General features: G+C 36.4%; 2 protein-coding genes and 1 long non-coding RNA gene across 3 annotated transcripts; 1 reads left to right on the top strand and 2 right to left on the bottom strand.

The window, feature by feature from the left end:
- Positions 1–652: 652 nt before the first annotated feature.
- LOC125591777 lies at positions 653–7,543 on the bottom strand. The gene is made up of 2 exons (XR_007327886.1): positions 6,589–7,543; positions 653–5,617 (listed from the first exon to the last, which is right to left on the bottom strand). It is a non-coding gene; the product is annotated as an uncharacterized LOC125591777 (long non-coding RNA).
- A 1,582-nt stretch (positions 7,544–9,125) lies between these two features.
- Positions 9,126–9,757, bottom strand: LOC106360624 (60S ribosomal protein L27-3). The gene has a single exon (XM_013800246.3). The coding sequence runs from the start codon at positions 9,656–9,658 to the stop codon at positions 9,251–9,253; it is 408 nt and encodes a 135-aa protein (XP_013655700.2). The 5' UTR covers positions 9,659–9,757; the 3' UTR covers positions 9,126–9,250.
- Positions 9,758–11,048: 1,291 nt separating this feature from the next.
- On the top strand, positions 11,049–11,972 carry LOC106407872. The gene has a single exon (XM_048766795.1). It carries the CDS (start codon positions 11,049–11,051, stop codon positions 11,970–11,972), a length of 924 nt encoding a protein of 307 aa, XP_048622752.1.
- Positions 11,973–18,174: the final 6,202 nt, after the last annotated feature.

The raw sequence follows: 18,174 nt of genomic DNA, 5'->3' as shown, positions 1-18,174 counted from the left end.
CCTATAAAAAGATCAATATGTATCTTCATATTTAATTAACAACCAAATATATGTTTTGTCAAAAAAAAAACAAAAATTTTATGTCTTAAAAAAAAGCCTCTCCAATATTTAGGGAATCTAGTTCAGCATATTCAAAAATATATATACTTGATAGATATTATGAATCAAAATATAGTTAATGATCCAAATATTTTCTGATATCATTTTAATGATGAGAAATTCAGTGTGATTATTTTGGAAACGTATCTTAATAAATAAAATTAACTTATCTGCTTTCTCCTGCGTCCACATCATCTGGAAAGTAAGGGCTTTTTGTGACACCTGACGACTCCTCGTTACCTCAATTCTCTTCCTTCCATCGTTAACAAAAAAATCTGTGGGCCATCGATTTGGTTCATATAAACAGAAAATATTTTCTGTTTGGGCCTTTTAACAGTCATTTTATTAAAACCCAATATCTACAGAGTTTCATCATTTTAGGAATATCAAGCTTTGCCGTCGCTTTCTTTTTCTTGAGCTGTTATGCCTCTTTAGTTCCTCTTCAATGCATCGGTCTCATTGTCGTCTTTAATAAGATAAGAACTTGAGAAAGACAATCTTTCTAGAGTCCCTCTTGCTACCGTCCAGTCTCCTCTTCGAGATGCCAAGTTTGTATGCTTCATGGAGATTTTCTTTTGATATTTTCTAGAGATTTACAGGTTAGTTTTTTCATCTGGGTCATTTGATTTAAATGAATCGATGATGAAAGAATTTTTTTTTTTTTTTAGAATTCTATATTCTGGCTATAAAAAAAAAGAATATGTATTTGAACTCTCTTTGGTATATTTATTAACAAAGTCATTTTTTCTCTCTGTTGAACACACTCAGTATATCGAGAACTATGAGTTTATCTTTTGGGCACTCATATTCCATGGGAAGATGTATTTTCGGCAGATATCTCCACTTAAAGGAGCCTCCCGTCAATACAACATCTATGATATTCTCGCTGGTGATCATTGAATCATGTCACAACCTGATCCCTCTTGCGTAAAATCTATATCTATTAGTTCCTTATAATCATATATTTTTAATATTTCTATCGTTTGTTCATGATCCTATTTTATTGATTGGCATGAGAAACTATGCGTATTTGATATGTTCAATAGATTGTCTCTAAGTCACTGAGTCTGAAACAGTTGCAGATTTGGCCCTCACTAGAACTCTTCATCATAAAAAAAACGTCTGCAATCAGGCAGTCCAACATCTAATCGTACAACAACCATCAGATTCAACCATTGAATAATCAGTATCATTTACTACAAGAAACAGTCCTTAGGTGACTCTATCTCTTACCTTCTCTCATTGCTGCGATCATGTTTACTTCTCTTGAAATGAATTCATCACCTAGACTAAAAGAGTTCTCAACATCAGTGCCTTCTTTGACTAAAATATATATGTCTTTGCTTAATGATCTAGAGCAGGTTTGCACAAACATATTTTAGTCATTCACTTTGTCTTAGGTGATTTGGCAAGGAAGAGTCTAAGACTCACGGTTCAGAGATGGAGAGCTAAGAAACAGAGGAGGCTCACCATTAACACCAGAAGAGATTCATTTACTTCTTTTAGCTTCAGGTTTCTCCTAGATATGTACTCTACCAGAGCTTTTACTCTCGATGTAGCATTAGTATGTTGCTTCTTGACGGGCGAAGGTACGTTCTACTTATTAGTTAGTTTCAACATTTGGTTTGACCTTTTCTTTTATGTGAGTAACATTTTATTTGAGTAATCAATTTTTTCTCATAGACGTTGATTCAGCATCAATAAGTGTACACCGGATTAAATGGAACTAGCCAACACAAACACTCATTTACCAGGTCAAATTTAAATCCAAAACCCAATAATTTTGATAACATTTATTTGATTTCTCACTTACTAGCTTAGCGTAAATGTTTTCCAATAGATATTGTTGGGCACGTAAAGGGCATTAGGACTACTTACAATGAAGACTAAGAGTACACAACGCATGATGATCCCCATGAGCATAAGAATGTATAAGCTAATAGTGTACCTTTATTTTCTTTTAAAGTAATGCTTACGGGAGGTTTCAAAATCTTTACATGTCTTAAATATTTATGTGATGTCTTCTCATACACTCAAATCTATGCCCAAGTGTTTTTTAATGGAAACCTGTTGCGTAGGGGTGAAGTACTTAAGATCACTCCAGTGAAAAATGGTGACTGTGGAAAATGATGATGTTGAAGGTGGAGAAGGTGAGGCCACGGCTTCAAGTCACACCTCTGTTGATGGAAGGGAGACAAGCGAGGAGGAAATTGTGAATGAAGTTGGGTGTTCTGGCAAGTAGGCATAGTGTGAGTAACATCCAAAGCACAAGGGGAGATTAAGTTACAGGACATGAGTGCGTTTAAGTTGCATTAGTTTTTAAATTACATTTCCAAGCAGTATGAAACCTGAGTACTTCCAAGCTTATAGCTATTTTGTTTTCTTTTTCTTTTTTTTTCTTCAAAATGTTAACCTCCACAGTCATTTGTACTAATAAAATAATAAGATCCTAATCCTCCATTACTAACAAAGCACAGTTAAATTTTGAACATTAAGTAGAATATTGATTAATGTGATCTGCATAAGCATGACAATTGACATGCTACATATAAACTACATTACGAGTACCAGAAAGGTACATGTCATTCTCCTTAGCTACGCACAAAAAAATCTCCACATTCAGCCGGTTAATAAATACTTTAATCCTCTAACAAAGTTATTCCATCACTCTTATATATTCATACATAACTAGAACAATTGTTCGTAGGTATTTTGTTCAAGTAGTTATATACAAACAAAACGGCTGATTGCTCATATACACATCCTCTAATAATTGTGTCAGACGTTACAAATGATCCGAACATACACAAGCCAGTTACATCCCACAAACTCTCACGCAGCTCAGTAACTACCCAACCAGAACCACATAACTACACAATAAAATATACACAATCACTCTCACATAACCAAGTTTCATAAAGCTATATCGACAAGTTCCTTGCTAAACAATAAATGCCAAAACATATACAAAGTTATATAAACATTCATCCCTATACCACATTCAACCTATTAACTAAAAACATCATCACTGCACCACACAAACAAACGCACACATTGCTTTATTACAGAACAAAACAACTGAGCTCCACCGTAATATACAGTATCAGGTAAAAATGAAACAACAACACACACAATGGTCAATACACAACAATTAAACTACTTCAAAATAAACATTAAAACATTCGAAGTTTCAAGTGTTCTATAAAATTAAAATAATTTTAATATAAAATAATTTTAATATAAAATAATTTCATTATAAACTCACCTGCCCGTAGGGCGGGCCAACCCCTAGCATTATATATTTTTCTACTTTCTGATCATGTTTTAAATGAAATTGAGATTGTTTCCAAAGTTAATATCTATCTTTGCTATTAACTTAAACCTAGAAGAATATTCCTAGTGTTCATATATTGTGTTTTCCCGATATTTTATCATACAAATCATTTATTCTCCTTGTATTAGATATTTTAGTTATATCTATACTTAGGGATGTTAAAATGGTACAACCCGCCCCATTTAGAACCCACCCCATTTAGAACTCATACCCGTTTAGACCCATTTAAAAATAGGCCTATTAGAGGTACCCATTTAGAACCCGCGAAATTTAAATGTACCCATTTAAACCCATTTAGACCCATTTAAATCAGATTCTTTTATTTATTTTTTGTTTTAATTATGTTTGTAAAATGATTTTACAAACATAATTACCTTTTTCATTTTTTAACCTTATGAACTCTAACTAAATTTAGTTAAACAAATAAATTATTTATCAATAACTTTTGATATGTATTTTTTAGAGCAAATTTTTTTCATGAAATGGACTTTTCAAGGGTCCTAATTCAAATCATGTAGTATTAGTGATCAAGATAATTCAACAAACTCAAAGAAAATGGATTTAAGATTCAATCTTTTTCTCCAAAATGGTCTTTGATTTGATAGATAATCAGATAAGTCCTAATTTTAAGTTTAGAGAGTATTTATAGTACTTCTAAAAACCTAGTGGGCCTCAAAAAAAAGTCTGAGAAGGCCGAGCAAAACATGAAAAAATCGACCAAATATAAATCTTGCGCGCGGGTTCGTGACCCCGCTTTGGTGGGTCGCTCCACCTTCACAGCGGGATCGCCACCTCGCTCTGGGACGTCGCTCTGACTTCCTTCACACTCCATGGATTTGACGCGCGATGTACCCACCTCGCTCCGTCCTGGTCGCTCCGGTTCTCGAAAGTTGTCGACGGGATGTTGGGCCCAGAGCGGGTACGCTATCTCGCTGCGAGAGGTCGCTCTGGTACAGAGTGGGTGTCATACCTTGCTCTAGTGGGTCTCTCTACACTTCACTCGTCTAGAGCGGGTGCATCAGGTCGCTTTAGCACCTCGCTCTACTACTCTCTTAACATTGAGAGCTCAATCGAAAATTCGAAATCCTCATCTCACCAAAAGGAGAAGCAAAGTGTCGAGTCTGCTGCATTGAAAACTTATACAGCTTACCTTCTTCAAGACAAGTGTGCAAGTTTCTTCTAGCAATATCACAGTGCTTTTCCACAAGCCATTCAAAAGTTTATATATACAAAGAGAAGCAGCCTGAGATTTATTTAAACTAAAATAAAGGCATAGGATTAATAACTCAACTAGTAGTTTCATGTTTTCAGAATCTTTTCATAAGATGCTACTGTGGTGATAGGGATACTCAGTATATCGCGTGCCATCATCGCCAAATCACCAAATCGAGCTTGGTTTTCCCTCCAATAGCTTAATACATCCAAATTGCGAAAAGACCTTCTATCTAACTTCTTCTCATCCAGATACACATCTAAATGTGTTCTTGTGTTTCCTACATTACTCCCAAGGCTTCTTTCCAATTCAAAGAGATCATGTAATATATTACATTGTCTAAATCATCTTCAAAGTAAATGCAAAATAAGAGTAAAGATGCTTGAAACTTACATTGTCTAAATCATCTTCAAGAGGTGATTCAGTAACAAGATCATGTGGAGCTGGTGTAGATGAAGTACCAGAAGAACTGCCCCAAGTCCTGGCTTGATACTCTTTATAAAGTTTAGTCAAATTAGTCCTCAGCTTTTCAGTTTTTAAACTAGAAGTAGAAGGATCCATTCTCTCATAAGCTTTCACTATCAAGTTCAGGATGTGCGCACAACATCTCACATGTAAACACTTGCCATCCAACAATAAGCCATAACCACTCATCATCTGAAGCTGTCCCTTGAGGATCCTCTGCATACTGTCGTTATTATTAGCATTGTCTAAAGTAATAGAGAATACCTTCTTCTCTAAACCCCATTCCATCATACACTCCAGAATCTTGTTAGCAATCTCTTCTCCTGTGTGTGGAGGCTTCAAATCGCAGAAAGCAAGAATCTTACTCTGCAAGTTCCAGCCATCATCTATGAAGTGGGCAGTAAGACATATATATCCCATGCTATTAGGACGAGATGTCCAAAGATCAGAAGTAAAGCAAACCCGAGCAGTATGTCTAGCAAACACTTTCCTCAGCTCTTCCTTTTCTACTTCATACCGCTTATAAACATCTGCTGCAGCCGTTTGTCTACAAATGGGCTGACACTCTGGATTCAGATACTTGTCTCGTTGTCTAACCTTCTCGTATTATACGTATCTGAACGGAAGATCATGATAAATGATTACCTCACTAACCATCTCACGATCTCTCTTCTGATCATATGCATCCTTATCTTCCTTTGGAGGCTTCTTTGGACAAGTTTCCAAGTGGCGTTGTAGATGATGAGTTCCATAGCTCACATTCTTTTCATTACGTGTCACCAACTTCATACAACAATGCAAGCATCTGGCCCTTTCTTTGCCATCATTTTCTACCTCCACTGATACAAAATCTTCCCAAACCCGTGATGTTTTACGTCTCTTGCGTGGAGCTTGAGCTGATTCCCCAGAATGAGTTTCACTTTGCTGTTCTTCTAGTTGTGTAGCTTCCAAATTTATCTCAGCTAGAGCATCTTCTTCATTCATGTCTATAAACTCATCCATCCTGTAATTAAAAGCCAACACTAAATCCTCCAGAACTCTATAAACATAAGATTGAAGATAACTCGAGACCATACTTAAACCAAATCACAATAAAACTAATACAAGATCGCATAGTTCCTCAGCTCAGTTCAGCTCAAGCAAATCTATACATCCATCAGAGAATCCTCATTCTCCTCGAGACCATACTTAAAACCAATCACAATCAAAACTAACATTTGAATCAAAGACAAATGAAGCAAAGCGATACACAAAACTTTTATATGATTGCAGATGATTACACAGGGGCACAGGCACAAAGCGTAATCCATACAGTGATACATAACAAACATAATATGCAATTTATGTGAACAATATGCAATTTTTTCCTCATGGGTTTGCTTAATTTAGAGAAATATGCAATTTTGCTAATGAAATCAAGTTAAAAAAAAATCAATTTATATGAACAATAGGAATCAAAGGAGAAGAGAGTAGTTACCGATCTCGAGTTGGGAGTGGGCTTCAGAAACGGAACTTGATCGGAACTTGATTGGAACTTGAGTGGAGACTATGGGTTTCAGAAGTTGAAGCGGTGGAGATTACGCTTCACCGGAAGTTTCAGAAGTTGAGAGGCGGTGGAGATCGGAGGCGATTTGATCGACGAAGGAGAAGATGAAAATGGAAACAAAAAAAAACTGAAGGCCCTTAAGGAACCAAACGACAACGTTTAAAATACAAAAAAAAAACATTAATGGGTTAAACGGGTTCCCGTTTATTTTAGCGAAAACCCATTTAATAAATGGGTCTTAAAAGGGTTATCCATTTAAAACCCGACTAGCTAAATGGGTCTAAATGGACATTTATTTTTTTCAGAACCCATTAAAAGCTCGCGAACCTAAACCCATCTTAACATCCCTATCTGTACTATTAAAAAAAACAATAGATTTAGATGAGAAACTTAACATAATATCCATTTAGAGTATAATTTGCAAAAATAACTATTTGCATTACAAATTTATAATATACAGTTTTGATATATGATGTGAACGCATACACATATAGGATAGCACGTATAGTACACATTTGTAATTCTTGAAAATTTTAAGGGCAAAATGACTATATGCATTACAGTATACAGTTTTGTTTCTTGGTAATGAAAGCTAAGACACATTTGTAATGCCTAAATGCAAGAAGTGCGTATGAACCTAACATTGATGTTGAGAAGTGTTTATTTAAGCTGATGAATTACTTTTGTTGTATGATGGTTAAACTTAATAACATTCACCAACTGAGATCCTATATGTTTAGGTGTGTCTTTTTGCACGGGATTGTACATATAAAATGATGACTTGAGATAGTACACTTAATATGGACCCACAAATTATATCACTATCGATGATTTGGGGAAATATAGTGCGGAGAATGTTGATTTTTTCTTTGGAATATTTTCTTATTTATTTATTTTAAGAAAGAAAAAAAATCAGTAGCATTGTAATATAATTATTTCTAAAAAAATAAAGGCAGAATTTTGTTTATGTTGTAATAGTATAGATATATATGTGTTCTATTGATATTATTATATGTATGTATATCTTCAAAATATCTTATATATTAAAACAGAAGTCACAACATTGATTCATGTGTGATTTTTTTTAAAAAATGGACATAGTGGACATAGTCATAGAAAGTCATGGTACATTTAATCTCTAATCTTATCTTTTAAATTTTGGGCCTACCAGAAATTTTTATTGGGCTATCAATAATTGGATTTAAACAATAGATGATCCATTAAATTTATAATTTAATGTTGTAATACTATACCTCCATATGTTAAATATTTAAATATTTGTCGACGTTAACTTTTAAAATTATAAAGATTTTTTTTAAATAACAAAAATCATATTATCTAACAATGATTAATTTTTACTACCTTAAACCAATGAAAAAAAATTTAAACTATATATTTTATTTTAAAAATTAAACAAAAACTAAATGTTTAATTATTACTCGATAATATAAATCTATGAAGCGAAAAGTTTAATTTTTTAAAAACTTTCTAAATTTGTGAAATGTTACAATATCTTTGAATATGACAATAAAACAATATTTTAGTAATCTTTATATATATAGTTACAATTTTAATAAAGAAATAATAATCCAAAAATATATATAGAAGAAGATACAAATACATGTGAAAGTTTGAAATAGTCTATTCAATGAAAAAAAATATACCGTAAACTTATTATATTATAACATATACCAATTTGGAATTGAAAACAAAATATTTATATAAAAATAACTGAAAACAAAAACCTGCGTGGTTGTGCGGGTCAAGATCTAGTTATTATTACAATCTGGTCGAACCGGGTTGAGCCATGACTAATGTATATTGCCGGCTCATCATCCGGTCTGGTTTCCAAAACATTGCTAAAGGATAACCATCCATGGCTTTTTCACATAATCTCACAAAAGCTATGTTTCACATCTCACTGTAGCCTATGGTTTAACGAGTCTGCTTAAACTTGTGAAAACTCAGATCTGAAAAAGTGCAGAGCGTGTAATATTGCCAGAAGTTAAAAGAACATCCATCCATGGCTTTTTCAGATAATTTTAGAAATCTGTTTCTTATCTTCATGCTTGGTTTCCATCCTACAGACGGAATTTATCTCTGTTGCAGTTACAGTTATGGTCGGAAGCCGTCAATTTATTGATTCCCAAGTGATAATGGTGATTTGTAAAAATGAGAAACATTTGTACTGCTATGAGTCAATTAATCTTTCGAGTCAGGTATGTGACATTAACAGACAAATAATTGGTCGTTGCATGATTCAGTAACTTGCTGGTTTTATTTATAGAACCAAACACAAGCTTTAGAATCAAACACAAGCTTTAGAATCAAACACAAACTGAGTGACTTATGTTCCTGATCCTTTTCTAACCGAGATTTAACCAATCAATATGAACTAACATTTTGTAAACTTAAGCAGATCATTCAAAGGAAATGAACATGTAAATAATCAAAATTAAAAAAAAAAATCCAAGAAAAGATCATTCATCTTCCAAAACAAGACCAACATTGTTCAACAGTAGAAACTAAAATGACGCTGAAAAATTCAATGCGAAAAGCAACAACAAGTAAAAAAAAAAAGATCAAAACGTCTTCAGAACCTGAGCTTGGTGAAGAACCACCTGTTCTTCCCGGTCTTGAACCTCTCCTCGAGCTTACCCTTAGCCTCCTTGAGAGCCGCCACCTTCTTGTCCTTTGAAGAAAGGGCCTCGAGGGTCGCCACTTCCTTGAGATCCACGTCGAGGGTGTAACGCGTAGGCATCAGATGCTGGTAGTTAACTACCTTGATGAAACACTTGACCCTAGATTTCTTTGCAGTCTTCTTGGCCGAGTCCTTGCGGATGACCTTGCTCGGGTACTTTTTGAGTCCGGCGACGAGGCAGTGGCCGTAAGGACGCTCACGGTTTCCGTCGTCGAAGGAGCGGATGATGACGGCCTTCTTACCGGCGTATCGGCCTTGAAGGAGGATCACGGCCTTGTTCTGCTTCAAGAACTTCACCATTTTGCTTCACTTGTCTAGATCTCTCTCTCTCTCTCTCTCTCCTATCGCCGCTAGAAACTCTAGGTGGTGGCGGATTCAGTGAAAATTCTAGGTTTAATAATAAAAAAGAAAAAAACTTAGTGAAGGAGGAAATAACGGGAGAAAAAAACCTAGCCCAGTGAAAAGGCCTCATGGGCTGATAAGTTAGACCCATTTTAATTTGGGCTTTGGGGTATGATTTGTAGTTTGAATTTGGCGATGCATGTGGTTTCGAAATTATGGTGATCAAAATCTTTGTAGTCCGTTTTAGCAAATAAAATGTTGACATTGTCCAAATAAATACTTATAGCTCCAAGTATAAAAGAATTCTCGTCTGCTTTAATTCTATCCGTTATTTGTGTTGAAGATAATGATTATCCAAAAGAATACACGTACGAAACAGTTATCCTTTCATGGGTTGACTATTTGCATCATCATCAGTTGACTATTTGCATCATCATCAGACCGATGTCTGATTTATTATGCTTCTGTTTCCAAGTCGGTAAAAAACTCAGTATAAATAGAGATGTTCATTCATTTGTAAAATACACAAGGAGATAATAAGAGTAAGACACAACTTTACTTTCTCTCTCTCGTACAAAACACCATCACCACCAAAACAAATGGTCCCCCATTTCATATATCTCTCATGTCTCCATCGATATATATATAATAATATATGAGAATAAAAGTATTCTCTCTCCTTATATTACTCAACACGTTATCAGCACGAGGCTCTGGCCAACTGAGGCTTATCAATCCAAAAGTTTTTAAACCAGCCGAGGTAATGTTTAAATTTATGTATTCCAATATATTTAATTTATTTAAATTTTATTATTGTTCCGGAGTGAGAGTCTAGGCCTTCTCCGTTTATTTTTCGGGATGATAGGCGCTGCCTTCCCCGACTGATCGTTATGGTAGGCTATGCCTTCACGATCAGAGAAACACGTGGTAGGCTTTGCCTCCGTGAATAAAAATAAAAGGTCAAAAATGGTAGACTAAGTTTCCTCGGACCTTGAAATAAGTAAGAGTCAAAATGGTAGATCATGTCTCCTCGGACTTTGAAAAATAATGATCAATATGGTAGTCTATGACTCCTCGGGTCATGTGGTAGGCTAAGCCTCCAATTTTATTTACGCTATTTAAATTTCTGTAATTTAAATTTATGCAATTTAAATTTATGCAGTTTAATTTTTGCTTTTATTTTATGCCTTTAATTTCTGCATTTAAATTATGCATTTAAATTTCCGTCTTTACTATATTTATATACTATTTTATGAATACAGTTATCATGTCGAATTTGACAAAGCTCGAAATTAATGCCCTGGATATTACGGGAAATGATTATATGACCTAGGCAGTGGGTGCAAAGATGCACCTGAGAGGAAACGGGCTTTTGGAAACCATCGATAGTTCGAAAACGGTGTCGGATGAGAAAAAGGCAAAAGCCATGATATTTTTACGACACCACATCCATGATGGTTTAAAGGATGAATATATTACGAAAGAGGATCCTTTTGACCTCTGGAAATCTTTAAAAGAGAGGTTCGATCACCAGAAATATGTGATCTTACCGAAAGCTAAACACGAGTGGATCCATCTCCGGTTCCAGGATTACAAAAGTGTTAGTGAGTTTAATTCTGCGATGTTCGGAATTACTTCGAGGATGATGTTATGTGGAGAGAAAATAAGTGATTATGATATAATTGAGAAAACTCTCTCCACGTTCCATCCTGAAAATGTAATCCTGCAGCAACAGTACCAGGTGAATGGATATACCCGTTACTCGGAGTTGATGCAAGTCCTCCTTGTAGCGGAGCAGATTAATCAACTCGTGACTTTAAACCATCAAGCTCGTCCCACTGGATCTGCTCCATTCCCTGAAGTGAATGTTGTATCATCCAGTTATGATAATAAAAGAGGACGAGGTCGTGGACGTAGTGGAAACCGTTATCATGGTCGTGGAAGAGGACGAGGAAGAAGATTTCGTCCCTATGATGAAAGAAATAATAAAGACTTTCACGAAAATGAAAGGAATGCAAAGGGCCAGGATGATAAAAGGCAAACGGGAAAGGTTTGCTACAGATGCGACATGAAAGGTCATTGGGTACGTAACTGTCGTACGCCAAAACATTTAGCCGATCTGTATAGAGAATCCCAAAAGGGAAAAGAGAAAGGAAGAGGTGAAACTAACTTCATCTCTGAAGAACCCGAGCCATCCTTTCATGGTTTAAATGATGATACTCATCTCGACGTATCAGATTTTCTGGTTGAGCCAGAGAGTATCGATAAGTGATATAAATCGATGTGATATAAGTAGACTGTATTATAGTATCTATATCTTTTGTTGTAAGATATATGTTATGTTTCATGTTTAATGTTCAATAATATATGTTTTATATTCAGAAAATGCCAAACTTTGAGACTATGAATGGAGATTTGTGTTTGGCAGATAGTGCGTCAACGCACACGATAATTAAAGATAAGAAATATTTCTCCAGTCACAAAATAAAAGATTACGCTGGAAGCGTAAGTACAATATCTGGTAATGCAAAGATTATTATGGGCTCTGGAAGAGCGAAATTTTCAATGCCAGAGGGAACAGTATTTGAAATAAGTGATGCATTGTATTCCCCCGAGTCTCATAGAAACTTATTAAGTTTTAAGGGTATCCGAAGAAATGGATATCATATTGAGACTATGAGTAAAGATGGCATTGAAATTCTTTGCATTTAGTCCGAGAGGAAACATATATTGGAAGAGTTAAGAATGTTATCCTCTGGACTATATTGTACGAAAATAACCATGACTGAGTCCTATGCCGTGGTAAACATGAAGTTTACTGATACATTTAAAATATGGCATGAGAGGCTAGGACATCCTGGTTCAGTCATGATGAGAAAGATAGTGCAAAATTCGAATGGCCATCCGTTGAAAAATGGAAAATTTTTGCAAACGGGCGAGTTTATATGTAATGCATGTTCTCAAGGAAAACTTATAACTTGGCCATCACCAGCAAAAGTAGGCAATGAATCACCAATGTTTTTGGAAAGAATACATGGTGATATATGTGGGCCGATCCACCCACCGTGCGGGCCGTTTAAGTATTTCATGCTATTGATTAACGCATCTAGTAGATGGTCAAGTGTGTCTCTTTTGACGACACGAAATACGGCTTTCGCAAATTTCATTGCCCAGATAATAAAGCTGAGAACGCAGTTCTCAGAGTATGACATTAAGAAAGTAAGGCTTGATAATGCTGGTGAATTTACATCGCAAGCCTTTGATGATTATTGTATGTCAATGGGGATTGAAGTGGAGCATCCAGTTCCCCATGTGCATATACAAAATGGCATAGCCGAGTCATTGATAAAACGGTTGCAGTTGATTGCAAAACCGTTAGTCTTGAGAACAAAGCTCCCAATTTCTACATGGGGTCATGCTATATTGCATGCGGCTGCACTGGTTCGGCTAAGACCGAGTGCATATCATAAGTACTCCCCATTACAATTGGCATCTGGGCAAGAGCCAGATGTATCCCATGTCCGTGTCTTTGGGTGTGCGGTCTATGTTCCGATAGCACCACCACAAAGAACAAAAATGGGCCCACAAAGGAGATTGAGAATATATGTGGGTTATACGTCACCAAGTATAATAAGATATCTAGAACCAGTAACTGGTGATATGTTTACGGCACGATTTGCCGATTGCCATTTTAATGAGGATGAATTTCCATCGTTAGAGGGTGGAATTAATAGAATTCCTAAAGAGATTACTTGGTGTACACCGTCGTTGTTACACCTTGTTCCTCCTACGAATCAAAGAGAGCTGGAAGTTCAGAAAATTGTGCATTTGCATAATTTGGCAAACCAGTTACCAGATGCGTTCACAGATACGAGAAGGGTGACGAAATCATGTATACCCGCTGAAAATGTTCTATCTAGAGTTGATGTTCCAAAAGAACAAACTGATGGAAACAAAACGAATGAACCTAGGTTTCAGTTAAAGAGGGGGAGGCCAGCGGGTTCTAAAGATAAAAATCTCCGAAAGAAAAAGAAATTGGATGAACAAAGTAAGGTTCCAGAAGAACCTGATACTGAAAAATGTCTGAAAGAAGGCATAGATAAAGATGATCCAGATGACGAGAAGGGAACAGAAAAGTATGAGATTTCCATCAACTACGCCCAAGATGAAAAGTTATGAATCAGAAATAAGATAAAAGATGTTGATGGAATGTTCTCCTTTTCTGTGTCCAAAGAGATCGATCATGAAAATGATGATCCCGATCCATGGTCCATTTTGGAATGTCAGAAAAGACATGATTGGGAGGAGTGGAAGAAGGCCATTCAAATTGAATTACTCTCTCTGAATAAAAGAAATGTCTTTGGACCTATAGTCATAACGCCTGAGAATATAAATCTTGTTGGGTATAAGTGGGTATTCGAGAGAAAAGTAAATGAGAAAAATGAAGTAACACGATATAAAGCCCGATTAGTTGCCCAAGATTTTTCTCAAAGACCGGGAATTGATTTTGAGTAAACGTATTCCCCGGTAATGGATGCAATTATGTTTAAATTTTTGATGAGCCTAACGGCATCTAAAAATCTTGAAATGCATCTTATGGACGTTGTGACTGCATATTTGTATGGATCGTTGGATAACGATATATATATGAAACTCCCTGAGGGATTGAAAATGCCAGGGGCATCAAAAGAAAAATCCAGGGAGATTTGTTCGGTCAAGTTACAGCGATCACTTTAGGGATTAAAACAATCTGGACGCATGTGGTACAATCGTTTAAGTGAATATCTTTTGAGTAAAGGATATGTGAATACTGCGATATGTCCATGCGTTTTTATAAAGAAATCGTCATCTGGCTTTGTGATCATTGTTGTATATGTAGATGACCTGAACATAATTGGAACTCAAAAGAAGGTTGATGATGCTCGAACTCATATGAAAGAGGAGTTCGAAATGAAAGATCTCGGCAAGACAAAGTTTTGTCTTGGGCTCCAGATAGAGCATCTCCGAGAAGGAATATTTGTGCATCAATCAAATTATACGAAAAGGTTATTGAAACGCTTTTATATGGATAAAGCGACTCCTTTGAGTACTCCAATGGTTGGTAGAACTCTCGATGTTGAGAGAGATCCTTTTAGGCCCTGCGAAGATAGCGAGAAGATATTAGGTCCTGAAGTACCTTATATGAGTGCTATCGGTGGGCTTTTGTATCTTGCAAACTGTATTAGGCCTGATATTGCCTTTGCTACTAACCTCCTGGCAATATATAGTTCTGCTCCTACTCGTAGGCACTGGGACGGAATAAAGCATGTATTCCGTTACCTCCAAGGTACAATTGATTTAGAGTTAATATAGTTTAGAAAACCCGAGTTTGGTATGGTTGGTTTTGCAGATGCAGGATACTTATCAGATCCTCACAAGCCTCGATCGCAAACCGGCTATGTTTTTACAATTGGTAGAACCACGATCTCTTGGCGGTCCCAGAAACAAACTCTGGTTGCGACTTCTTCGAATCATGCAGAAACTATTGCGCTTCACGAAGCATGTCGAGAATGTGTGTGGCTTCTATCAATGAGTCAACACATACAAGAAGCAAGCGAAATAGTCAACGAGAAAGAGCCGACGAGAATATTTGAAGACAACTCGGCTTGTGTCGCTCAACTCAAAGAAGGTTACATCAAAAGCGACAGAACAAAGCAAATCCCTCCAAGATTTTTCTCATACATACGGGAGCTCAAGAAAAATAAAGAAGTGGACATTGAATATGTACGGTCATGCGACAATCCGGCTGACTTGTTCACAAAAGCTTTTCCGACTGCAACGTTCCAAAAACACGTTTACGGTATCGGAATGCGACGTTTGCATGATCTGTGAAGATAAGACTATGTCCATTATTCACAGGGGGAGATTACGTTACAGTACTCTTTTTCCCTTATCATGGTTTTTATCCCATCGGGTTTTTCCATGACTAGGTTTTTAACGAGGCTGTCTGTAATACAAGTTGAATAATCAAGGGGGAGTGTTGAAGATAATGATTATCCAAAAGAATACACGTATGAAGACAGTTGTCCTTTCATGGGCTGACTATTTGCATCATCATTAGACAGATGTCTGATTTATAGTTTATGCTTCTCTTTCCAAGTCGGTGAAAAACTCAGTATAAATAGAGATGTTCTTTCGTTTGTAAAATACACAAGGAAATATTAAGAGTAAGACACAACTTTACTTTCTCTCTCTCCTGTACAAAACACTATCACCCACCAAAACAAGTGGTCCCCCATTTCATATATCTCTCATGTCTCCATCGATATATATATAATAATATATAAGAATAAAAGTATTCTCTCTCCTTATATTACTCAACAATTTGTTTTTTTAGATGTATCTTTCTACACCTATCTTATTTTTTCTTAAATCAAGGAAATAGCCTTGTGTATAAACTAGAAATAAGCTACTAGTTTTCACACTAAGCGAGTCTAGTTCTAATTCTCAATCCATTTTGGTAAACATATTCAAATTGAATAGATAAAATAATCAATCATCTAGGGATAACATTAAAAATATAAAATATATGTTATCTATTGTTGAATGTGTTGTAAACTTAAGGATTTAGAACTGTAAGTTTCTGTATATTATTAATGAATAAGTGTTCCCTTTATATAGGGGTTACAAGTGAGATAAATGGAAATACAATAATAGGAAAGATTACAAATCATAAACATAAACGAATTAGGAAATAGGCAAGTTGTAGCCGCCTCTCTCTCCTCTCCAAGTCTCGCGGCCGCCTCTCTCTCTCTAGGGTTGGGCCGTCTCTCTCTCTAAGTGTATGGGCCGGTTATGGACATCCACCAATTGATTTATAACACTCCCCCTTGGACGCCATAACCATACATGGATTGTAATACGTTTAATGTTGCCTCATTAAAACCTTATCAGGAAAACCCAGTGGGACAAAACCATGATGAAGGAAAAAGAGTACAACACGTACTACTCCCCCTGATGTGAACCTCAGTGGAGGTCCTTCAGCCGACGCATCCCAATCTGATGCGTGAGCTTCCTGAACGTGCAGGTACGTGCAGGTAGAAGTGCCTTGGTGAATAGGTCAGTTGAATTGTCACTGGATCGTACTTGGACGACCTGGACCTCACCGACTTTCTGAAGCTCGTGAGTAAACAAAAACTTAGGCAATATGTGCTTCGTCCTATCACCTTTTATGTAACCGTCCTTGAGCTGAGCAATGCACGCAGCATTGTCCTCATACATCATGGTTGGCTTTTTGCACTCGGCCGTCCCGCAATCAGCTCGGACGTGTTGGGTCATCGACCTCAACCAAACACACTCGCGGCTGGCCTCATGTATGGCCAAGATTTCTGAGTGATTAGATGAAGTGGCCGCGATGGTTTGTTTCATGGAACGCCATGATATGGCCGTACCTCCATGTGTAAAGACATATCCTGTCTGTGATCGAGCTTGATGTGGATCTGATAAATAACCAGCATCAGCAAAGCCAACAAAACCATCTTTGTTATGGTTAGTATAATATAGACCCAAGTCTTTCGTTCCTTGCAGGTAACGAAGAACATGTTTGATCCCATTCCAATGCCTCTGGGTCGGACAGAACCAAACCTAGATAGTAGGTTCACAACAAAGCTTATATCAGGTCGTGTGTGAGTTGCCAAGTACATTAAAGCTCCTATGGCACTGAGATATGGCATTTCGGGACCTAAGTCATCTTCATCGTCCATCTTGGGACGGAATGGGTCAGTGTCCAGGCCGAGAGACCTCACGACCATTGGACTGGTCAGAGAATGGCAATCGGCCATATTGAATCTCTTGAGTACCTTTTCAGTGTATGCCATCTGATGCACAAGGATCCCATCATTTATGTACTCAATTTGTAATCCCAAACAGAATTTTGTTTTCCCGAGATCTTTCATCTCGAATTCTTTCTTAAGGTATTCAACAGTTTGGGAAATTGTATCCAGAGGTTCCTAGGATATTCAGATCATATATTTCGATGATTATCAATATTGTTCTCGAGAACTTGATGTACATTCAGCTCAATAACCTCTAGTACTTTCATTATCCAGTGGACCATATAAATATGCAGTCACTACATCAGTTTGCTGCAAGTCTAATTGTCTCTCTTATATAGCCAGACTTATGAGAAATCTTAAAAGTAGTTGCATCCACCACATGGGAGTATATCTCCTCATAATCTATTACTGGTCTTTGTGAGAATCCTTGTGCAACATTACCTTTATATCTCACGATTTATATTCCTCACAAGACCCATTTATATCCACTGGTTTTAACATCATACGGCGTCTTAATCATATGGCCAAATACGTCTTTCTTCTTTAAACTATTTAACCCCACGTTTCCATTCAATCCAATCTGTTCTACGAGTGCGCACTCTTATATTGATGTGGGTTCATGTTCCTCGCTTATATTCATAAATTCAAGTGCTACATTGT

This window comes from Brassica napus, chromosome C8 (genome assembly GCF_020379485.1).
Source record: "Brassica napus cultivar Da-Ae chromosome C8, Da-Ae, whole genome shotgun sequence".
In the NCBI taxonomy this organism is placed as follows: domain Eukaryota; kingdom Viridiplantae; phylum Streptophyta; class Magnoliopsida; order Brassicales; family Brassicaceae; genus Brassica; species Brassica napus.
This window is presented reverse-complemented; position numbering and strand designations above follow the sequence as displayed.

Coding starts and splice junctions, on each gene's coding strand:
- LOC106407872 (XM_048766795.1), top strand. CDS start 11,049: ATGCACCTGAGAGGAAACGGGCTTTTGGAAACCATCGATAGTTCGAAA.
- LOC106360624 (XM_013800246.3), bottom strand. CDS start 9,658: ATGGTGAAGTTCTTGAAGCAGAACAAGGCCGTGATCCTCCTTCAAGGC.